The 24,700-nt window shown below is 47.0% G+C and overlaps 1 protein-coding gene across 1 annotated transcript; it reads left to right on the forward strand.

Moving 5' to 3' along the window:
• Positions 1-495: 495 nt before the first annotated feature.
• On the forward strand, positions 496-22,519 carry LOC104696558 (solute carrier family 23 member 1-like). The gene is given in 13 exon segments (XM_010410939.4): positions 496-577; positions 4,124-4,273; positions 5,552-5,709; positions 8,762-8,921; positions 10,204-10,385; positions 13,757-13,877; positions 14,222-14,333; positions 14,336-14,377; positions 14,563-14,816; positions 17,851-18,015; positions 18,805-18,913; positions 19,943-20,038; positions 21,197-22,519. Coding segments are annotated over 13 exon segments (1,872 nt in total). The 5' UTR covers positions 496-523; the 3' UTR covers positions 21,466-22,519.
• Positions 22,520-24,700: the final 2,181 nt, after the last annotated feature.

The raw sequence follows: 24,700 nt of genomic DNA on the forward strand, positions 1-24,700 counted from the left end.
GTTTGTACTTAAGCCAAAATACACAGTTGTTTACATATGAAGGAAGTGAAACTATCTAATAATTGAATTTCCCAAAGGTGATGACAAAGATCTTTAAACAGGCCCGACCCACACAAAAAAATGCAAGTTGCTCTTGAAACAGTAATGAAGCAACAATTTCCAAGGCTGTGCAGGATGCCTCTGATATCCTCTAGCATCCTTACCTATGGATGAAGTTTTTTCTGTCGTGAGGTACTGATTAACTCATTCCAGGGAAGGGCTGCTTCCCAGTTTGATGTGAATGCCGGTCCTCTAATCAGCCGGAGGAGTTGCTTATCTAAGCCAAAGAAAAGGAAATGCTTCTGCGATACAGCTCACATGAATAGCTAGGACTGAGCGCTGTTTGGGTCCTGAAATCCAGCTTCTGCATCTTCTCACCCTGTTTCTTTTAGAGTGGTTTTGACTGGACGGAGTGGGAATTTGGGAGGCTTTCCTCTTCTGACTGGTTCTTTTTCAAGGCAGTCGGTGAAGGCAAGTGGAAGGCATGACCCCCTCCTCAGCCAAAGATCTCAACGGGCTAGATAACCCCAGCTTTGTGGTGAGTCTGCTCTCTGAAGGGGAATTCTTGCATAAACAGGTGCAAGCCCTGTGAAAGGAGAAGAAAGGGAAAGCCGGGGGCTCGGGCTGCTGCAATAATTCTGGTGTGTGCTTAACTTCTGTCTTGGCTCTTACTGACAAGAATCTTATTGACAGGAATGATTTCCTCACTACAGCCTCTGCTGCTGCTGCAGACCCAGCATACTTTCTACTCTCTGGCACTCTTTTAACTTCTTTACTCTCCATTATTTCTAAAATGATAATGTAGATGAATGGCAGTGCAAGTGTATCTGTACTGAAAAGCAAGTGAGCTTCTGGCTGTGTTCCTGGGTAAAGCATTTTATGTATTAATTAGAAAAATTATAATAGAAATTTAGCCTAGTAAATACCGTGTTTCTTTGTCTTCTGGACCTATTTCCAGTGAGGCGAATTGTCAGAAAGGTGGGTGAAGAAGGGATTTGGGTGTCAGCTGTGGAGGGCACCCTGGAGAATTGTAGCAGTGTAGTAAAAGCTGTAAATGATGTACCAGTGCAGGGGTGTGGGGTGCACTGAGAATGCTGCTAGCTATAACAGCCATGAAGCAAGGTCCTGGGGCGTGGAAGCCCCTTTCCTATCCCACAGCAGGGGTCACCTCCATTAGAAACTAAAAACTTTGCTTATTTCCTGTCAGCAGGTGTGAAGGAGTGGGGTCCTGCAACCATCTCACTACCTTGGTACAGACCACCTGTCTATGCTACCTTGGAGGAAGCATTTAACCTCCTAGTGTACAAATCACACATTTCTTGGGTAGTCCTCAGTGAGTTTGCTATGTGCAGTGAAGGTGTTGTGCCAGCTGTGAGCAGAGCCTCAGGGAAGTGCTCAGAGCCAGTCAGAGTTTTCTTTCCTTATTTTTAACAGGCTCTCAATTTCAATTTGTTCTTCCGTAACACATATCAGACTTGTGAATTCTTACGGTCTGAATCATCCTAAAGAAGGTCGAAGACAAAGGTCTTTTACCTGTGGTTCAAGCAGTTCAGTTCCTGACTGCCTTCCTGATGCACTTATTTAAGATGCAATTGAGGGCCCTTGTGCTGTGTCTGGAGCCTGAGGCACATGGAAGATGTACTGGTCCCCTGAATTCATGGGAGCAGCTGGGCTGAGAACCCCCAATAGTGGTTTCCCTTCCCTGCTCCAGACTTCTCCTGCTTTGTCCTCCTGACAGCATCTCAGCATCACAGGCTGGCTGAGGTTGGAATGCAACTCTGGAGGTCACCTTCTCCAAACCCCCTGCTCAAGCAGGGTTGCCCAGAGCCAGCTGCCTAGGACTGTGTCTAAACAGTTTTTAATATCTCTAAGGGTGGAGAATCCACAACCTCTCTAAGCAACCTGTGTAGTGTTTGGTCACTGTCACAGCAAAATAATGTTTTCTGATTTTAAGATGATACCTCCTGCATTTTGGTTTGAGTCCCTGTCTCATCCTGTTATCTCCACTCCATTCTTTTCCTGCTGAGCCCTGCTTGCTCCCCTCCAGCTCCTGGGTAGGGTCAGGCCCTCATGTGATGATCATGCAGGGCTGTTACTGGCACAGGCTCTGCCTTGCTGGAATATGCCTCCTGATTAATACGGGGAAAATTGCAATGAAAAGAAAAGAGCTTACTGCTGTCTGCCTAGCTTAGCATTTGTCTACCTGTGGTGTTACTCAGGAGTTGTCCCCAAATAACCCCATGCATGGGCAGTCTTAAGTACCTTGCTGTACATTTGTTAATCCATGGCTCAGGCTCTCTTGTTCTGAAATGAAAATGTCTGCACAGGGAGTTATTAAGGAACACCTTTTGCTCTTGAAGTTCATGCTCGAGTCCCGTTTGAATTAACTCTGCTGTCACCTATCTATTTTGAAGTATTTGTAATGCTCCCGGTTTGCCTAGGCTGGATAAATACATTATGTTGTTAAAGAGGCTTCTCCACCCTAGGTATCCCATAGCAGAGTCTCGGGCTTTGAGTTGATTAAGGTAGTTTATTTGAGTGGTACTGCAGTAGAAACAGCTTGAGCTGCATGCCTCTGGGGAGGGACCTTGAACAAAGAAATTAATGAGCAATTATACCCTTACAACCTGAGTTTCCCACCCCTCACACGACAGTTCAGATCAATAACAATATTAGGGTCTGGAGTCCTAGGGATTACACGACCTATTTTCAGCAGCGTGATCTAAAATGGGACTTTGGAGGCTCAGCCAAGAGAATGGAAACCTGGAGGTGTCAGGCAAATGAATTTGGTGTTAATCTGCCACACCTGCAAAATTTACAACAGAACGCAACATTAATTTTATCCCCGTTCCCTGACCACAGCACTACCTGTTTGCCTCCATCAGTAGGTAGGCCAGGAGTGTTTCTGCAGACACTTTGCTGTGTTGGGCATTTTGGTGTCTTCGTGTTCCCACAGGACTTGGATAAAAAAACAAAAAGAAGTTTGGTGCAGGCAAACTGGTTGAGCTTCTCCAGACAGCAGGTTTCTGTCCCTGCGTGACAGAGCAGGGCATGTCAGCCCAGAAAAGCCCTCTGCTGCCAGCATGCTGAGGACTTGCTGGTTGGAGATGGGTTGATGAAACAAATGCTTTGGGATCTTAATTAGCTTTTGCATCTGGCTCTAAGTGTTGCAGTTTCCCAGGCAGCCTCTCTCCACCCCACTCGTGTGAGTGTGTGTGCGCACAGGGGTCAGGGTGGGCTGGAAGGAGGAGTGAACAACCAGGAGCATTTACTTAACTTAAAAGCTGTTGCAAATGAAGCAAAGCCCTGCTTTGCTTTCCTTGGCAAAGTGCACCTTTATGCAAGTAAACTCTGCAAGGCATACAGCTCCCTGGGAAGCCCTGGGGCTTCTGGCTGCCTGGGAGGAGACCGAGCCTTCCTGGGTAGCAATTTCAGTCAGCTCCTTTGGCATGGATGCTTGGATTTCCCATCTACTGGTGTCTCTGTGTTTCACTCAGTTCCTCTGTAGGAGCAGGGTTTTCTAATAAGACAAAAGGCAGGTGTCTTTATCAAGGTGGAACACTGGTAAGGGTGTGCATAAGGAGATTGGAAGGAGAAGACCAAGGAAGTGAAATATAAAATGTGTTTCTACTCAGTAATTAGTGGCAGCCAGGTGTTTTAGCTTATTTCATCAAAAATGCTGTTTGGGTGGAACTGCTGGGAGGGAGAGAGACCAGAGGACAGTGCAGCTTTCACTGATGAACCCACTGCACACTCTTTCTTGCTTCTGGTTGCAGTTTCTTCATCCTTAGCTAGATTTTAATGATACTAATGCACTTTGTCCAGATGTCCCTTTGAGATTGAGACACCCTCTACTGTTTCTTGAGGCCTAGACACACTAGTGCATACAAAAATTTTCCATATGTGTTTTGTGCCTCTATTTTAATTTCCCCTCCATAATATTATTTTTTTTAATATTGTGGCATTGTTGAAAGCTACATAGGAGGTGTTCCTGCCGGATGTGGAGTGTAGCTGCAAGAGAGGCAGCTGCTGGGCATCTGCAGGGCCGGGCTGTGGCTAACAAAGTGTTTCTCCTGTTGTCCAGGATGAAGATGGGAGCCACTGCTGTTCCTCATCAGCTTGTGCTGCCTGGGGCCCAGAGGAAGGTGGGGGCACTGGCCCCGGTGGGATCAAGCTTGGCTACACTGTCATAGATGTGCCTCCCTGGTATCTGTGCATCCTGCTGGGCATTCAGGTGAGATGGGGAAGAAGGTGGAGGCTGGGAGTAGGTAGAAGTTACATGGCTGTTCAGCCAGTTGATTGGGGTGAAACCTGAATTTGGGAGTGCTTTACCTTCACTGGTCTTGACTGGAGCTGTGAGGGTGGATCTCAGTGAGCTCAAGTCCTTTGGTCCACATCCTGAGCACTGAGTGTTATCATTGTGCCCACAGCTACGCTGCACCCTTTGAAGTGTAAATGGTCAGGCAGAGTCCTGGGGCCGGGTGTCATATAGTTAATACAAACATGTTGGGTACCTTGGCTGAAGGTAGCCAAATGCTTCTGAACTTCAGCCTTCCCATGGCAACAAAACCTCAGCAGAAAGGCACACACTGTTTTGGCTGGTCTGTGCCCAGGTGTGTTAAATGACCCAGTGCCACCAATGCCATGCCCAGGTAGGGAGCCTGGGGGAAAAAGAGACCTCAGAGTCATTAAGATAATGATGGACTGTGCTTGGAGGTTGGTAGAATTTTGTACTTTGTTTCCTTAAAGGGAAATCTAGAGTGCATCAACCCAACACATCTGCATCATAATTTTAATAAAACATGCTTCTAATGAATACAGTGAGTTTCTGAGTGCCACCAGTTCCACCACTGCAGTCCTGTGCTCCAAAGTGAGAGTGACCCAAAAAGGTTAATAATTAAAACAAAAAGAAGTGTGAAAAATTATTTTCAGATTTAGTCATTAACTACAGGTCATTGTAGAAATATGTCTGTGACTCTTCTGACAAATACAAGGCCAAATTCTTCCATTCTTTGGCACTCACTTTTTATGGTTATCCGTAACTGCACTGTGAGAAAAGCTACTGAGGGCAAAGAACATGTAGCTCCAAATTCCCAACTTTTTACGTCATCCTTTGTGGTGTAAATAAGACGGACTGAAATATTTGCATCCACTTTGCCTGATTGCTCTCTCCCTGTACCTTGGGATGTCCCCAGCTTCCTGGAAAACTATGTCCAACAGCTTTGTCTGCAGGTGCTGGGGATAAACTGGTTGTGTCTGACAGTGGCCAGAGCACTACAACAAGTCTTTGGACATGTAAAGGAGGAGACATTTCAGCGGGTGCATTGCAATTCTTGTAGGTGCTTTGGAACAGCCCCTAACAGAGCATTAAAGCTGCCAAAAAAAAAAAGAGAGAGAATGGGTAATACTGGTATTGCCCAAGCACAAATCTGTGAGTTCTCTCAACAACATGGTAATAATATAGAGCCAGTTCTGTGTCCTTCTTCACCCAGTCTTTCTCTGTGGCTCCTAGCACTTCTTGACAGCCATGGGAGGTCTTGTAGCCGTCCCGCTGATCCTGTCCGAAGGGCTTTGCCTCCAGCATGATCTACTGACCCAGAGCCACCTGATCAGCACCATCTTCTTTGTCTCAGGAATTTGCACCCTGCTGCAAGTCCTCTTTGGAGTCAGGTAGGCCAAATGCAAGAACTGGGAATGTGAGCAATTACTGTGTGCTAGGCCATCACCTTGTTGTAAAGTTTATCAGTGAGAGTTGTTTGTTACCCTTGGGCAATCAGGGCCCATGCCAAAGCACCATGAAACTGCTGAGAGCTTTACAGGGCTACCTTGCTGTTCTGAATTTTGCATCTCCTGATACTTCATATACCTTTTGTCGGGCCTTTAAGGAATCTGTCCTCAAAATAATAGAGCATTGCAACATGCAGTAAAAAGTACCTGCTTGCTCCTTACTCCAGCAATCCTCCAGATAAGGCAGGAGCCTTCTGATTTGGACCCAGGGTCAAGAGAGCACAGATTCTACAGGAAACTCTAGGGGAGGGGATAATTAGGAGAAATTGAAGTCCACCTGCCACCACTTAGGGATGAGCTCAGCAGCACATCTTGTTAGGTGGTGCCACTTCCCATGCTCAGGGATTTGTGGCATAAAGGTAAATCCTTTGCTGGTGGGCAGCCAGCAGTGAGATGAGCATGGAGTTGCCATTCAGTACCCAGAAAATGAAGCATTTAATGAGAGAGATGACTGTAAGTATTCCCTCTTTCCAGAAAGACCCTGTATCTTTGCTGACCTTGAAAAATTTCTTCTGTTCCCCTTGTCATAACTCTGGGCTTCCTCTCTCCTTCCACAGGCTGTTTTTAACTCCAGTATGGTGGGAACCTGTGTTTGTTGCTTTAAAGACAAAAATTACACATTCTTTGGCTTCTGAATCTGAAGGACTCTGGTTAAAACTTCTGCCATCAAATCACTGGTCAACTGTCAGCTCCACAAAATGTTTTTACCCCTTCTGCTTAATTCACTACTGAAACTTTTCTATCTCTGTCTTAAGAAGTGTCTGTAGACAAACTTCCTGGAGGGTGCTCCCCTCCTACATTGTTACAGGATTAGTGGAGGAAGGAGGGGCACCCTGACCACAAAAAACAGAGAAACTGGTTCTTCAGCTAAATTAAGGCTGGGGTGCGTGACCATTGCTGCTGGTGCAAATCAGGAGTTCTGTGTTCTCCCAGGCACCCTCCAAATGCCTCGGTGAATTCCTGAGAGCTGTGATGTCCCCTGGTCTATGGGTAGCTGAGGATGAAAGAGGAGCAGGGAGCCTCTCTCTCCCATGGCTGAATAGCTAATTGAGGTACTATAGATCAAATTAAATGGTAAGGAGTTGTTCCCATGGGATAAACTTGAATGGCTTCTGCCGTGCTGAGGGTACAGTTGCCTTGTTGCTGACCCCAGCTATAAGGCATGAGGATATTCATGATGCAATAGCCAAGGGAGAAGCTGACCCACTGCAACCTGCAGCTCAGTCATGTTACACAGCATGAAAAAGCAGCAGGGGGTCCCAGACAGTCACCAGAGACACTATCAGAGGCTTCTGAGGGGAGACACAGGTCACTTGCCGTTGTGGTGAGCCTTGCTTAGTAAATGCTTGGACATCATGTATTGATTATCAAAACATAATATTGCCTTCCCTAATTCTGCAGCTTTCCCTCTTGCAAACCCCATAGAAAAGAGTTCAGTGTGCCCCATAAGCATCACTTTGGCACCCCATTTTCCTCTGAGCCTACCCATGTCAACACTGAGCCCACCCATGCCAACACTGGCTGTGAAATAGCTTAAGGACCAACACTGCAGGAACTATAAATCTATTGTTAGATTCTAAGTCATGACCCTGAGCCTTCTCTGGTTTTTTTTGTTTGTTTCTTGTGCCTTGCCCAGCAAAATTATTTCAAAGCTTTGACAGTGCTTCAGTTGTGCATGACTGATAAAAATATTTGTTTTAGGTGACAGAGACACGGTGCTGTTACAGCTGCGCCATCTCTTGTTTTCAAGAACTGTAGAAATGTCTCTGTTTCAGGGAAAGCTGTGCAAAATCACTCACATGAATTGCAAATTGCTGTCCCATGGCTTGTCTGAGCAGGTGCCATGAGAGCTCCTGGCACAAGGAGAGGTTGCTTTGGGGTTCCTCCTAGGGGTGCTTCCTATACGGAGGAAACACAGGCACCTTGGAGGTTTCCCTTGGCTGTTTCAGGACTGCTGTGCCAGCCCTCAGGCAGCTTAGGATTTTTCAAGCACACTAGAGGAATGGTTAAAAAAACTTGCTCTGCAATGGGGGCAAAATTGTGTGGGGCTTTGAGGAGCCAGTCAGGCCTTTTAGGTCTCTGTCTTCATTTCTTTGAGCATGGAAAGAGAAGAGGCTGGTGTAGCTCAAAGGAGCATTGCTTTGCTGTATAAATCTCTGCATGAAGCTGGTGCTGAGCTCCTCTGCAGATGCAAGCTCCTTGCCAGCCTGAGGGATTCCCAGAGGGAAAGATACTCTAAGCCAGGAGACATGTGGTGTGGGGGGAGAGCCATGGTCTCATCCAGTCAGTGCCCACAGACCCCTCCATGCAGGTTTTCTTTCTAGTTTCAGTGGAAATGCAGAAGAGGAATTGGCATTAAAACCCTGGTACTAAAAGCCAAGTCACATTTTCTATCACCCTCAGACAGGATCATTGTGACATGGAAAATAGTTAGTGCATGTCCTTGTGTTCATGAGCAGACTGTGAAGAAAACCGAAACAGCCAAAGGGGACAGAGGAAGCAACTGGATATTGGCAAGAGTGATGCTGAGCTTTTCTTCAGTGTCTCACCATCTTTATTCCTTGGTGGTTTTCCCTCCTCCAGATTTTTCCTTTGGTTTTTCTACTCTGTGCAGGTCTGTGGTCTCATTGGCCATTAGGAGGACTGCTTTTTCCTTAACAAAGGGTAGCAGGGTTGGACTGTAGCACCGATGTGCCCCTCCTTTGCTGGTATTTGAACCTCAGCTCTTCCCCCATGTCACTGCTCTTGCATGCAATGGGCAGTAATTCCTACCCATGGTCAGTGATGGTGACCTGCCACAACATTTCAAAAGATAATGTCAGAGGCCATGGACAGACTGATTTTTAAATTTATTTAGCTTTCCTTTCTCTCACCCACATGGAGCTGAGTTTCTATCATTCTCACTTGTCATTTTTTCCCTCTGCTCTCCTTCTAGGCTGCCTATTATTCAAGGAGGGACTTTCACATTCCTGGCCCCCACCTTGGCAATGCTGTCTCTTCCCACTTGGAAGTGTCCTGCCTGGACACAGAATGCCACCCTGGTCAATGCCTCTTCACCAGAATTTATCCAAGTCTGGCAGACACGGATGCGAGAGGTATATTACCTTTTCAGTGCCACCTGCTTTGTATCAGGGCTGTTTGCTTTCAGTAAAGTGCCTGACCATGTCATGACCACCACAGCTGGAGAAACTTCTATCCCCAATGAACCTTGGCCCTCATGCTGTTGCAGCTTCCTAAGCATCAAAAAAGCTGCTGAACAGGGGACATGCAGGCTTCCTCATGTGATTTATGGTCCCTGCAGTCTCCACTGGTCCAGTCAGATCCGTTCTGTGTGAAGCATGGTTAGCCTTGAAGAAGCAAGGGAGGGAAAATATTTTCAAGGAAAGAACCCTGTCTGAGCACAGGAAACCTAGTTTAAAAAAAAAAAAAAGCAAGGCAAAACCTACTGTAAATATTAAGGAAAAGGGCATTCTTAGGTAATCAGAAGGGAGGAGGAATGCCTTATTCTACATTGATTGCCTTTATCAGAGCAAGTGACTAAATTTGCCTCTATTGATCCATTTGTTGGTGTGCTTTCCAAACCACTTGGAAAGTGTTGAAAGCTCACAAAGGATTTTGCTGTGCAGCACAGGTTGCTCTCTACTGATACACATAAATTTATCACAAGGGCATGGCTGACATCTCCTTTCTTTCACCCAGCCCCTGTGTTTCTCTTCCTTTTGGAGCTGGGGAAAGGAAGGTGCTCAGCACCACAGATGTCCCAACCTGGGCTTATCACCAAATCTGAGAAGGCAGAGAGCAGCCTCACCCCTGCCTGAAGCTGACATTTCAGAATGTAATTGCTGGCTCCTTGTCAGTGATTGTCAAACACTGGGAAGTTCAGGGTGATAAATGTGTTCCCAGAGCGAAACTGATACTCTGGAAAATAAAGAGGCTGTAATGAGTCACTTGCCCCACCAGTGTCCTGAAGAGACCCAAGCCCTTCCCAAAAGGGAGATCAGTAGAGACCATGGCCCTGCTCCTGTTTTTGGGCAAGAGCTTTTCCCCTGCCTTGGACGAGGAGGCAGGAGAGTGCAGGGCAGGTGGTGCATGCTTGGGTGGCCCAAGAGGATGGGGAGGAGGTGATCTCTGGAACAAAATTAGCCCTGGTGAGGACTAAATCCATCAGCCAAAGAGGCAGTTGCTGTGCTGCTGCTTTGGTGGTCCTTCCCACATGTAATTCTCAGCCAGGTTTTACTGTTGTCAGCAGGAGGCCTCTATGCCAGTCTGTCACTGGAGACTGAGCCTGGCTCTCATGCTGGATTTGCACTAACATGAAGAAAAGGCTCAACAGCTGGAGCTCCTTCCAACCTCTGTTTTTATCCTCCATTTTCCTAGGTGCAAGGAACTATCATTGTAGCTTCCTGCTTTCAAATCTTCGTTGGATTTTCTGGCCTGATTGGATTTCTGATGAGGTTCATCGGCCCCCTGACGATTGCCCCCACCATCACCTTGGTTGCACTACCTCTGTTTGAGTCAGCTGGGGATATGGCTGGGCAGCACTGGGGTGTAGCATTCATGTAAGTCTCACATCTCTGTGGGAAAGCTGAGAGTACACAAATCACCTGCCTCTAATATGAAACCAAGTGTCGCCGTCTGTAGTGGAATTCCCCTGGGTTCAAGGTTTATTTGTTGAGCACTGACATGTGACAGGCTTGTGCAAGGCAGCCACGTGGCATAGTCATTCTCCTCCAACCCCCAGAAGGCTAAAGCCCTCAGCAACACAGCAAAACCCAAAAATGAGTTAAAACCCCTGATTTTTGTGAAAATCCAAAGTTCATAGGTCAGTAGAGATACAAGCCTTTCCCACATGTGTGCAGTCTCTGTCACAGTTGTCTACACACACTGTCTTACACACCCGTTATTTAAGTTGAAAAGACATCCTAAAATGACAAAGTTGAGCACTCAGAGTTAGGTATTCTATGTTGAAATAGCTGGTGCTTTATATATTGTCTTCACATGAATAGGAGGAATTGTTCTCTCCAGAGAGGGCCTGGGGGGCTCTGGAAAGGTCTATTTGCACATGTAGCTTTGCAGCAGTGAGTGCTCTTGCAGGGACATTTGTGTGCCTGCCCTTGTGCACGAGTGTAGACTGCAGCAGAATTTCCTTGGTATTTCAGAAATGAGTTAAAAAAGGAGAAATGCCACTGTGTGGTTGCCTTGCAGACTTGGCACCTTCAGCTCCCTAATTTAGACTTCAGCATGGGATAGCATGCAACAGGAGTAAGTTGTTAACTTCTCTGTGGGCTCCCATTATTTACTGGTGCTTTCAGAGCTGATTTTGAGGACTCGAGACACAGGCTTGATTGTAGCCCTTGAAAGACAGCATGCTGTTGGGAGGACATGCTCCAGTACACTTCTCTCCTGGTCTCTTCTCCTCCCTGCACCTGCCCTCCCAGACCCCAAAAGCCACCCCTCTTTTCCACCCCCAGTTCCTCACCTATCTGGTCTCTTCTACCAGCACCCCATACAATTCCAAGCCCTGCTCAAAACCTAGCTGTCTTTTCACCAGTGTTTCTCCCATCATATCCCTGGCTTGTTGTCCTGTTCTCCAGCTCTGGTGATTTGTCCTAACCCCTTTGCTTAGCCAGTGTGAATTTTCCTCTTCAAACTGTATGTCCTTGCCTGGACTATCTCCTTTCTCTGCTGCTCTTCTCCAGCCACTAGCTCCTAAGCTCAGATTCATGCTTGACTCTTCGCCCAACTGTGCCACTCCATTAATGGGGTCCCAGTCCTTCAGCCTGTGTCCCTACTCTCAGCCCAAGTCACCTTTTCTGTCCTGTTCCTTTGTGTCCCATCTTCTACCTGTGATAATCCCAATCCATTCTTTCCTGACTCAGACACCTTAGCCCCAGCCTGATCATTGTGCTCTGAGCCATCCCAGATGTGTCCTCTTTTGCTGCCTTCTCCATACTCTGTGGATGTCATTAGTGAAAGAGGGAGAGCAGGGATGGAGAAAGAGGAAAACAGGAGCCATGTGGTCTCAGGCCTGTGTTCAGCCCCACCACATCCCAGAGTTCTTGTGATGGAAGGTCCCCATTGTTGCCACAAGAAACTCCTCTAGTGTGTGGTGACTTACTCGCTGGTGATGGTGCACATGCAGTTAATCACTGGGCAAGGCCTGGACATACTCAGAAGGCTGAGAATCTTTATGGTCTGCAAATGTGAAAGCCTGAGATGTTTCTGCTGACTGCTTGGGACCTGGAGTCATTGTTGCAGACTGAGCATACCTGAGCAGATTTTTGTGAGAAACATCAATATCCTTTTCCCCAAAGAACAAGTTCTACTAAATCTCAGATTTCTGCTCCAGGTCATAAGGAGATCTTGTTACTGCTCAAGGCAAAATGACCTTTTCCATGCAGGCTATATGCTATGTCTATTTCCTGAACGTCACTCTTTGAAATAGGTTTGATATATATTTTTCCAAAAATATTTGGCCTGAGGCAGATGTTTCCCATGGAAATTTTCATCCTGAATGGGTAAAGTTAGGTAGAACTATAAGCAACTGAAAATAGAGTTTGCTACTAGATTGTGTCAGGCAACCTGAATAATAAGCAGTGACACCTCCCTGAGACAGATGAGGGTTCTGCAGTGAGTTGTAAGGCTGCTGAGCACCTTTGTTCATGCAAATGCACAAAATGTGTGCTCACACAGTCTGCCTGGGCTCTGTAGCATTAGAAACCATGAATGGGAACCAGTTCCTCCTCAGACTTTCTGCCTCCAGTTATCCAGTGCTTTGAATTCTGATGGATAGATAACCTCTGGCTGTATGTTGTGGAGTGTCTTTGCAGAGAACCGAGGACAGCATTTTCTTTGCACTGTTGGAATTCTGCCTGTCCCTGAATATTGCACCTACAGTTCGTCAGCTTTTCACATGTGGAAAACACTGTCAGTGCACTTCAGCTGGTACAATTGATTTCTCACCAAATCCTATCCAGATTAATTCACTCAATGTACAAAATTTAGATTTGTTATAAAATAATGAGGAGCCCTTCAGAGGCCTGGCTAACACAGGAAATGTCCATGGTCTTCTACCAGCTCAGCAACTGAAATGGGATGCCCAGTCCCTGACCTCTCTCCATATGTGGTAGCCTCCAGCTTCATCTGGTTGGCCTTTCTGGGTAAAAGGCATGGGGGGCAGGCTGTGAGTGCACCCAGATGTGCTGCTGTTCACAGATATGTCCTACACAAGGGATGGGAGAGGAGCTGCACCTGCAGTTACTTCCACCAGCATGAGCCCCAGGTGCTGCTGGGGGCACATGGGAGTACCTTGCCTTGGAGGGCCCCTCCATCATGCAGCCCTTGCAGACATAGGGCCGTGCTCTCCCCTTCTCGGCTGGCTGGGAGGGCTCTGTGGGCACCATGTACAGCCCCACAGTCCCACTACGTTTTTTTCTTTTGAAACAGGGATTTGCACAGCCAAACCAAATCCTTTTCTTTTACTCTGTGTCACAGGATCTTTTTGCCCCTTGAAAAGCAGCATAGGTAAACCTAAAATCAGGAAACAATAAATCCTGTATTTCTAGTGTATCTGAATTACACAGGCAGGACCTGAACCTTGCATGTCTGTCAGGTCTTTCTTTTACTTTAGGAATAATTTTTAACCTTTCTGCAACTGTGTCATACTCATTGATGCGCTACCTGGGGTGTCAGTCTTGAAATAATAAGGAGAAAAGATATAATTGCAAATGTGCAGGAGCTATCAGTAGATTATGATGGAAAGCTTGTTCCACCTCTGGCTTGGTGAAGTGGGGAGCCACCCTCTGCTGCTGAGAGCCTGTTTTTATGGGTCCTCTGAAGTCCTGGGCTCTTGGGTAGCAGGTCTTCACTTAATGTGGGGACAGCAGCTGGGCACCCACTTCATTTATGGTCTCATTTTCCCTCTTTCTAGGACTATTTTTTTCATAGTTCTGTTCTCTCAGTACCTGAAAAATGTCGCTGTGCCACTGCCATCTTACCAGAGAGGCAAGAAGTTCCACTTCTCTCCAATCTACCTCTTCCAGATCTTCCCGGTAGGTTGGGGTTCCTGGATACCGGGGGATTGTGATGGGGGGACTGGCCTCACCCACCACGGGCTGCCTGGGCTCTTTCCACTCGTGTCCAGATGAGTTAGCACTTCCCAGCCGAGCCTGGGTGGCAAGGCGCAGAGGGGAAAAGGTTCCCCATGGCCTTGATCATTGGGAGGGAGGGAGGGAGGGAGAGAAGAAGGAAGGGCCACCAGGAGCCCCTGCTGCGTCTTTGCCTCCATTCCGTGTGCAGGGAAAAGGGTCGGGCAGGGAGACACCTTGTCCACTCCAGCCGTGCTGAAGACGCAGCCTTACTCTAACCAGACCCCACTGGTGCTTGTGATGGGCAGGTGCTGCTGGGGCTCTCCCTGAGCTGGCTGCTCTGCTACGCGCTGACAGTGACCAGCGTCCTCCCTGCGGCCCCCACTGCCTACGGCCACCAGGCCCGGACAGACACCCGTGGGACGTTCTGTCACAGGCTCCCTGGTTTCGGCTGCCTTACCCAGGTACCGCTGCCCCCGCTTCCCCATCCTGCCTGCTCCTGCTTGCACCTCCACTTCTGATTACCAGGGGGAGATGAAATGTCAGAAATCAGGCAAACACCCACGGGCATTCCTGCTGTTCTTCTTCCCCCGCGGCAGATTCAGGGCAAATGTGCCCCACCCACCTGAGCGGAGCTCTTTACTTGCAGGCCAGTGGGGAACGCCAACGGTGAGCCTGGCCGGGATCTTTGGCATCTTAGCCGGGGTGATTTCCTCCATGCTGGAGTCCGTGGGAGATTACTACGCCTGTGCCCGCCTGTGCGGGGCCCCGCCGCCGCCGAAGCACGCCATCAGCCGCGGGATCGGGGTGGAGGGCATCGGCTGCCTCCTGGCTGGGGCCTGGGGCACGGGCAGCGGCACCACATCCTACAGCGAGAACGTGGGGGCCCTGGGCATCACCAAGGTGAGCCTCGCTGCAGCAGGCGGCTGTGGTGGTGTGTGTACAGGACAGTGGTGCACATGAGTGTGTGCTGGACCTGAGAGTGGTCTTAGCCCATCTCCCGAAAGGCACGCTGGAAAATTGTGCCCTGGCACACTGGTGGCCAGCTCAACAGCACTAAGAATGACTTAACAGAGGTGGGCAATGCTTCCCTTTCTCTGCATGTGGTCTGCATAGGGAATTAGTGCACTCACTCGTAGCACCTGGCCTAGGTGAGGCTGAAGAGAGCATGCTACATCTGAGCTAACCTGGACAGGAGAGGAGAGGGAGAGGGAAAGGAGAGGAGAAGAGAAGAGAAAGTGAAAGGGAGAATATTTAATAGGGCTTCAAATTCCACAACTTTTATAACCCGAGAATGTCAATCATGTGAAAGGTAGACTATTTCTTTGGGGTTATAAAATGGGATAGCAAAGGTTTGGTTTTTTATGTATCTATAAAGTTTTGTGAGTTCCTCGAGTGTATTAATTGCTCTTATAAGGGAAAGAAATTTCCAGAGATAAGCATGAAAATCAGATCATAGATTTTCACTAAGCTTTGCAGCCAGAGGATAGGCTGATAGACATCTAGCTGCTAACTGGACAACATTTTCAAATCATTGCCAAATAAGCAATGTCATGCCAGAAGAGCTGTGAGTCAGTAAATAAATGTAGAATTAACATACAGCTTCCACTCTATAATATTGCTTATTTCACTGGATTTTATAAACCTCACTCACAATAACCATTTTTCTCACATTGCAGTGTTAGTGTTTGGCTGAGGTGGCTGCCTCAAGCACCAAGGGCTGTCTGGATGTCTGCATGGAGTCCAGTTTAGCCTGTCACCACTTGTACCTTGTCGCTAGGAAGTCTGTGCATACGAACCATTTACCTGAGCCAAGTCTTTCCTCATGTGTGCTGCACTGTATGTATGGGATGCTGCCCAGATTCATGATTACCAGATTATAGGACATGTATTCTCACAACGTACGCTAAGTGCTCCACGTGGACATGCCATCCTTCCCAATTCAGGACAGATATTTCCCTTGGATCCCACTTCTGCTCACTCTGTCCACACTTAAATGACCTGAAAATGAGTGTCATCTCAGTCAATTTAAATCAGTGTGAACACTCTGGTTGGGACATATGGGGGTGCTGAGAGCACAAGGCAGATTTAATTTCTTTTTTATGTGGGAAACATGTTTTTCCATGACAAATGGAAACACAAGGGACTTGTTTCCTCTTCTTAAACAGAGATGTCCAGCACCAGCTGAGGAGTCTTTGGAGATCTCAGATACATAACAGGGACTAACAGATAAGTCAAGGAGAAGCTGCTAGAAGCTGCCAAGATGCAACATCTTACATGGCACCAGGCACCAATATTTAAACTGCTTGATCAGACCCAGTATGCCAGTACTGAGCACTCCTTTCCAAGAAAAGGAGGATTTTAGAGAGATAAAGGCCTCAGAATCGCCACATATTGTGGAGAACCCTGCAGATTCTTCAACCTTAAGAAAGAGAACTGATTTTATTGTTTTCCTGTCATAGTTGAAACAAACTCTAAACTAGTGGTTTTAGCAGAAGATGGTCTCAGTGCTATCACTGGATTAGGTCTTTTTCCTTTAAAGCCAACTCCATATACATGGTAATTCAACATTTTAGCAAATTGAGAATCTGAATCTTTGTTCTAATCCTGGAACAAATAGATCTGTTGGCTTTTATTAATTAACATTTAGATGGTAATAGTGTCCCAAGGTTTTAAGCCAAAGAATATAAAAAGCCCACCTGAAGGCAATGCATGCTTTTGAAACTCCACACCAAATCTTAATTTATCTTTCACAATCAAGAAAGACTTAAAATATTTTAAAGGGACGTGCTTAAGAAATATTTTAAAAGAGGCACTACTAGTTAACTGAGAATGTTTTTGTTGAAAGCATTCACAGGAAGCTTGTCCCGTAATTAGACATTCTTCAGATATTTAAAAGGAGGGATTAAAATATTTAATTGAATTATAAAATGTTTGCAGAAGATTACAGAGTTTCCCCGACACAAATGCTGCAAGTTTAGCATGATTGTTTAGGCAGTCCAAGTTTTGGTGTGGGCAAGGTGTATCTTGAATTGGAAGTTTAACAAATATTGCTGCTTTTCTTTTCACTTTCCATATAAACGTCTCTTTCAACCCTTTGTTTGGCAGATACTCTTTTTCTTTCCTAATCATATAGGAAACAGTTACGTACAGGTAATGGATATGAATGAAGGGCATGGCTTGGTGCTTCATCCCATCTTTGTTGTAGTGCTCAACCAAGAAAAGGCCACCCTGACTCTTCCTAGGGGAAAAATGAGGAAAAAAATGGTTTTACTGAAGATAGATGGGTGATGAGATAGTGTTCCAGTTCAGACAGACCGAGAGACTTCCTCACTTCTTATTTCTTGACCATAGAAAGAATCTATCAGATCCCAGACATAAGGATGGATCAGCCAGCCAGCTCAGGTCTCCAAAATCTTGGTCTCCAAGGAATGGAGGGATCATTGTGGGATACCTCATTGAAGGCCACTTTTAGATGACAATCTAAATGCTGGTGGAAGAATAGTCTAGTGAATTGACTGGGGGGTTGCAGTGCCAGGCTTGTATATATGCCAAGATATTTGTAGGCTAGAGCAAGAACAAGCAAGAACAAGTGGGGATTACTGTGCTCTTAATTTAACTTTTTAATTTCAGTTTAATAGCAAACTGCTGAAGTCCTGTCAACAGTAAGAGAGAGGATAACACTGAGTAAATAGGTATGGTGCTCTCAGAGTGCCTTTCATTGTAAATATTTATGGTGCACAAATACTGATGCTTCCCATTCAGTGTCAGCATCCCAGCCCACCAGCAGCTTCATCCAAACCTGTTCCTGAACATGCCATGGAGTGCTAGGGCCAGAGCTGCAACCCCTGCCTGACAGGTTGGCGCTGGAGCCTGCCACCCCTCACCTTTCTCTGCTGGTTGGTGCGTGACTTGCCTCCTCTTCCTCTTGCCCCAGGTAGGGAGTCGAATGGTGATCATTGCTGGTGCCTGTGCCATGCTCCTGAGCGGCGTCTTTGGGAAAATTGGGGCAATACTTGCCAGCATTCCTATCCCTGTGATTGGAGGCATGTTCCTTGTGATGTTCGGAGTTATCACAGCAGTGGGGATTTCCAATTTACAGGTAACAGCTGTGTGAGCACGTTTTCATCCGTGCTGAAGGGGACTTAATTTCATTGAAACAGAGAATATGCTGAGTCCAACTCCTGGGCCTAAGCAGGACACCCCAAGAGTCACACCCTGTGCCTGAGAACATTGTTCAAACACTTCTTGAACTCTGTCAGGCTGGTGCTGTGACCACTGCCCTGGGGAGCCTGTTCCAGTGCCAAACCACCCTCTGGGTGAAAAGTTTTTTCCTAATATCCAACCTAAGCCTCCCTTGACTCAGCTTCATGCTGTTTGCTGTCACAGGTCATGAGAGTGAAGAGATCAGTACTTGCCCCTCCTCTTCCCCTCATGAGGAGGCTGCAGACTGCAGTGAGGTCTCTCCTCAGTTTCCTCCAGGCCAAGTGACCCCATACGGCTTCCCCTCAAGGCCCTTCACTGTCCTTGTGGCCCTCCTTTGGACACTCTCTAATAGCTTTATATCTTATATTGTGGTGCCCAAAACTGCACACAGGACCCACAGTTTCAAGTCAGATTCTTACCAGACTGTGCCAGCTATAACCACAATATTTATGTTGGCAATTCCTCAGGTAAAGATAAGGGGCTGTACCCAGAGGGGCTAAATTGCAGAGGGCTCCCTGGTTAGGGCAGGGCTGGCTGGCACTGGGGACTGCAGGATCACAAATGCCCCAGCAGCACCAGGGCTGGGTCCACTCCTGATTGCAGTGTTTCCATCCCACCATGTCACATGAACACAACAGTAATCCACAATTTTATGCATGGTAATGTATGAAATTTCTCTGTGCAGTACACAGATATGAACTCCTCAAGAAACATCTTTATCTTTGGATTTTCTGTATTTGCTGGCCTCACAATTCCCAACTGGGCAAGCAAAAATAGCACACTGCTGGAAACAGGTAAGAAGTGACATCAGAAGCATTTTCTGTAGTATAAAACTTAAGGAAAGGCTGATCCAGAGAAGTCTTTTAAAACAGTTTTTCCTGATAAAACATTGAAACCTGTGCTTTGCCTGTTTCTTTCTGTGAGGGCTGTTTTTGTCTTTTGCTTTGATGCAGAGCTCTGATGCAGAAATCTGCTTTTGGTCAGTGACTGCACCTCAGCAGATTCTTCTTGGGCTAAGGATTGCAGAGCACTTCCCTGGGACACATTCCTGGGGTGGGGCAAGAGAATACTCCAGGGCTGAATCTTGGTCAAGGTTCTTGATGAATGAGGCTTTCTTATGTGCTCCTACACAATAAAATGCCGGACTTCCAAAACACAAGAGCATACTCCTCTACTAAATTCCATCAAGTTCACTTTATTGAAATTTCCAGTTCTCCAACATCTGCCCCTTCACTATGTCTTGTATGATTAATGTCTTCATCACAAAGGCCAGAGTGTCCTCTCTCAAAGTCTATGTGGTGAGCTGGGTGGGCTGATTAAAGAGCTCTATAGATGGTCTATCAGATGCTCAGTGCCACTGGGCTTTGCTCATGGCCCTTAGCCCTCAAGGGGAAACATCACACCTGATGAGCTTGTGGTGCAATCCCATGCTAAATATACCCATATTTCTTCGGGAACTGAAGCTCATGCTCCTGTAGGGAACTGTTAGGTGTTATGTTGTGGAGGTGCAGCATGTGTTTGGAGCAGAAGGTGGCTTTTTCTCAGACAGTGCTGTGGTCTGCACTGTTAACAGGCTCTTAATGTATTTATGAGTCATCTCCTGCCCACTGTGGGTCTGTGAATAATCCTGTAGAATAAAACTGTAGGTCTGAAATTGGCTGCGAGATCATTTTCCCTTCCACTGCCAAATCTTATGCTCTGCTTTGGGATTTGCAAGTCTAGTCCAAGCAAGCATGCAGCTTGCAGCCTCTTGGCACTGGGAATGTTGCTGATAAAACTTGTGTCTCCCTGCACCACTATCTAAAGCTTTATTTTTCTGCTAGGAATCATCCAGCTTGACCAAGTGATCCTGGTGCTTCTCACCACTGGCATGTTTGTTGGTGGACTTCTGGGCTTTATCCTGGATAACACCATTCCAGGTAGGATTTGCTGAAATGAGCTGCTAGTTTATGCCTGTCCTAGGGTTTTTTCCCTGGCATTTTTTGTCTTCATGACTCCTGTTCTATGGATAGGAGTTGTGCTAGCAACCATGAAACACCATGTGATTGCACTCCTCCCAGAGAGGGGTGAGGAACAGGAGACATCACTGAAATGGTCTCTGGCTGGAAAACAGCAGCTTATTAAAAACTGAATAATTTGTCAGGAACATCCCAGGCTGAGGAAAAGGTTTATTTGGCAAATATGTCTTTCAGGGAAAATGCCAGCCTAGAACCATGTTGCTAGTTAAAAGGAGAGAGGAAAGCCCTCTGAAGTGGAAGGAGCCAACATGTGCCTCCTTAGGGGAGCTGCTAAAACTGAGGCTGAACTAAAGCCACAGGAGTGGAAACCAGTAGGAAAGGCTGGTGACCAAAGACAGGCCACCTGCAGCTGGCCCCCACAGGCAGCAAAGAGCCTTGGATTTTCATTGAGCATGGGGAGGGAGGGCACAAGAATAGGAGAGGGAACCCTCCCTTCTGCTACAGGAAAAGAACAGGAAGGAAGGACACTGTTAACCAGATTCTGTTACTGTCTGAGGCTTCTCGGAAAGCCAATCTCCCTTTGGCTCATTAATTTTCCTGTAGCCCTCAATCTTCAGTTCCTCTGGGCAGAATTTACAGGTGTGCTCATTCCCTTTCCTAAGAGGGACTTTGCTGCCACAGCAGTTACAGGCACTTAGGAATTCCTTTGGCTAGGGTAAATACCTGTGACTGACTAGTAATTGCTAGCTAAATGCACTCTGAAGTGTCTGGGCAGTTAACATCCAGCCTTGCTTTCCCAGCACTGTATGAACCTCCCCTTTGAACAGTTCTTGGATCCCCCGTGGCAGGTGAAAACTTGTCTTGGTATCTATCATTCCCATGGAAAGCAGTGGAGAAGACTGCTTATCTGGAAGCTGTTGCAGGAAAAGGGGTATTGTCTGGAAGCTCATTAGTGACTATTTGTAAAGGCCTTTGGAGCTAGAAGGGTTTAAGTAGAAGGGATTTGTATTTTGTGCTGGGTCTGCTGGGATTTGAGCAGTGGGTGTGAGGCACACAAAGCAGCCCTGTGCTTGAACACCTACTGTTCTAAACCCCACAATCTCCCTTTTGCTGTTGCAGGAACACAGGAGGAGCGGGGGCTCCTGGCGTGGAAGCAAAGCCACGAGGGAGGGATGGAGAGCTCTCAGCTTGTTTCCAAGGTCTATGATCTTCCCTTCGGCATAGGCACCAAATACTGCAACGTCTCTTGGTTTCGCTATCTCCCTGCTTGCCCCAAAAGACTTTCTCCTGACAAGAGAATGGATGAACTGAAGGCCGTTGGACAGAAAAACAGTGTTAAAGCAAGCTTAGAAAGAAACTCTGAGATTGGTGCTGATACAAGGATATAAGCATCTGGCCTGCAAGTGAACTCATCTCAGAGGTCTGAAACTGTGTCTGCAGCCCCCATCATCTGAGCATGAGCTGGCAGCTGTTAGAGGGGGGAACAGGAGAAGGATAATGTCTTCCTGTTCCCAGCTCTGCCCACTGTACCACTGGTGACCTTGAGGAAGTCAATTTTTCTTCTCTCTTCCTGCCTGCCCACTTCTAGGAAGAACCTAGTCCCTCTTCGGGGGACACCAAAGCCCAAGAAATGCCTAGGAAAGATGTTCTGTTTCCTTCCTTGCACTGACCCTTGGGCACCCTAAGGAGCCAATGGAGAAGGCATCCCTGATATGGGCCCTGTGCTACTCTCAGGCATCCCTTGGGCCGGGGTTAATCCCCAGCACCTTAAAACAACACTCACCTCTCACCTCATGTTTTATACCTCATCCTAGCCAAGGGGAAGGAGCAGGCACCTCTGGGTCATGATTCATCTCATTCCATATTCCCATAATTTAGTCAGCCAAATGAATGTTATTGTAAGAGAGGCATTTCAAGTTAATGGGATGGATTTTCTTCTGAACCTGTCTCTTCTGCCTTAGACCACAAAGGGCTCTGGAGACCTTACTTAGGTTCTTGACCTAACAGAAAAACCCAGCTTCACTGAAATGTATCCCACCTGGAGTGCTGGGAGGAGTCTCAGGCAAGCCAGTTTCCTGTAGGGCAGCCAACCCTACAAAGATGAAGGAATCCTCATCAAATATAAAGGAGAAAACATTTCTGCTCACAGTCTTGCACATCCCTATGCTACTGCTATGTCCTGTGTACCCTTGCTGTACCTGTTTGGTCTGGTGGGGTGACAAGCACTTCTCTGGAAAACAGGTGTGCAGATTATTGCTCCTATTCCCTATTAGCAGAAACAGCCTCAATCTGTATGGCCACATGCAGTGTGATCACACGTGGTCCTGGTTTCTGGTGGTGTGTAATAACATTGTTGCTGTAGCATAAGCTTGTGTTTCCTTCATTGAGATTTATACTTCCTTTTTTGTAAGTATAATAAATAAAATGTACACTGTAATGGTATTTCTCAGGTTGGAAGGGACCTCTGGAGGTTATCTGGGCCAGGCCCTGGTCAGAGATGGTCCTGTTAGGCCAGGTTGCAGAGGACTGTGTCCCATTGAGCTATGGATGGAGAGCCATGGCCTTTTTGGGCAGCCTCTTCCAGGTCTGCCCACCCCCCATGGTGTAAAGTGGTTTTCCTTGTGTCTAACTGGAATTCCTAATGCTTCACCTCTTGTCTGTTGCCTCTTGTCCTTTCACTGTTCTTCTCTGAGAAGAATCTGACCCTACTTTTCTGTACCCTCCATTGGACAGCTGAAGGCCAAGATACGATGGCCCTTTTGCTGTCTTGTCTCAAGGTAGAACAAAACTGGTGGGTTTCTATGACAGACATATTGCAGCCCTGTTCCTTGGTCCCATACCACAGCTGTAGCAGTAGGTGGCTTGTTTATTGGTAAGGGATATACTGGGGTTTTTTGCTTTGTGTGGGAATGAAGCCTGAATAGATCAATTGTGTGAGTGTTTGAATCTTAAAGGAAGAAACATTATGGTATAAATAGTTTGGTGTTATGGGCAGACTGGAATGCCTCTATTGATGATTGTGGCGTTATGTCTTTGAGAGAAAAGAAAATGATTTGTACTTGAAGTATATCTGACCCTGCCTCTACCATGACAGATTTTAGATAGGACCAGTCCCAGGCATCTCAGCTCTGGTATCTTCATCATCCCCAACCTTGACTATGTCTCCAAATCCATTTAGAGCCAGCCTATGCTCCCAGGCTTCTCTCACAAGTCACACCAATAGCTCCGTGGATGCTGCAGCCATATCCTTTCCCTTCTCCTCATAAGACGTTAGGATGCTGGCAAGTGCCAGAGGTTTACATTTGCTTTAGTTCTGTTAAAAAAAACCCCAAAACATTGGCACAGGTTTACTACAAAAATCATCTAGAACTGGCTTTTTGTTCCCCACCCCAAGGCTGGAGAACATTGCTCATCTGTTTTGCTGTCATCTTGCACTCCCAGCACCTTGCTGTGTGTCACCATCTCATATTTGGCTTGCAAGGCCCCTAGAGTGGAGCTGGGCATGACTTTACAGATCCTGGCATGAGGGGTCCCAGCTCCCAGAGGAAGCTTCTTGCCCAACACATCCTATGGCTCTGGAGGCACAGACAGCGGTGGGGGGTGGCATGCTGGTCTGGGGCAGCTGTGTCTGCTGTTGCTAAGGCTTAGAAGGCAGATTTTCTGAAGTTGTTTACATCCCTATGTCCATCTCAGGCTCCTAAATGCCCTTTAAAATTCCCCCTTTGATGTTCGTTATCTATTTATTAAATACCCTTTTATTTGCCTCAGGGGGGCAATTCCAAATTTTAAAATTATGTAGGCAGGGGTTAGTCTGCAGGGCCACCACTTCTCCCAGCTGCATGTGGCCACTTGAGATTTGGAAACAGCTTTGGCTTTGCTCTGCAGCAACACAGTTTCTGTTTACTTGCTACTTAATGAGAAGATGAAAATCAGAGGATCCTCAAGGCTAAAACTGAACATTTGAGGGCTGTTCCAGATCGCTTGGAGCACAGCCAACTAACTACCTGTCAGCTGTATTTCCCTTTCACGCTACTGAGTCCTGAGTGCAGCAAGACTCACTGAAGTCAGCCAGGTGTGGGGTCACTCTGCTTGTGGCTTCGCAGAGGCAGACAGCTAATTGGCAAGTCCAGATGTTCCTGCTGTTCTGGTGGGACATGGTGATGGGGATTTGCTTGTACCTAGGTGCACTGGCACTAGAGCAGCTAATCAGAGGCTCATTTTCATACCTTTGTCACAAGAAGATGTGACCTGAGCAGTAGGATTGCCTTTTGTTAGGCTCACTGTGTTGTAAAGTTAGAGGCTGCTACCCTGCAGCACAGCTGTCACGTACTGAGTCCTGTTCAGCTAGGTCTGCCCAAACCCCTATCATGGCTGCACTGTCCATGTGCATGGATGTGTCCATGTTTCCCACTGCTCCATCCCTGCTGCCTTTCTGCCTCCAACCCGTTTCCACTGCACTGCCCCAGTAGCCTGCCAGCCTACATATTTCCAGATTTTTTCATGAAATGTTTTCATCAGAACGACCACTGAGTGCTGCTCAGTGTGGGACCTGTGCACACCTAACAGTCACATGCTCAGGAATTAAAGCTGCTTCCCTGCCAAGGCAGAGCAGGCGTCACACAC

This window comes from Corvus cornix, chromosome 1A (assembly GCF_000738735.6).
Source record: "Corvus cornix cornix isolate S_Up_H32 chromosome 1A, ASM73873v5, whole genome shotgun sequence".
Taxonomy (NCBI): Eukaryota; Metazoa; Chordata; class Aves; order Passeriformes; family Corvidae; genus Corvus; species Corvus cornix.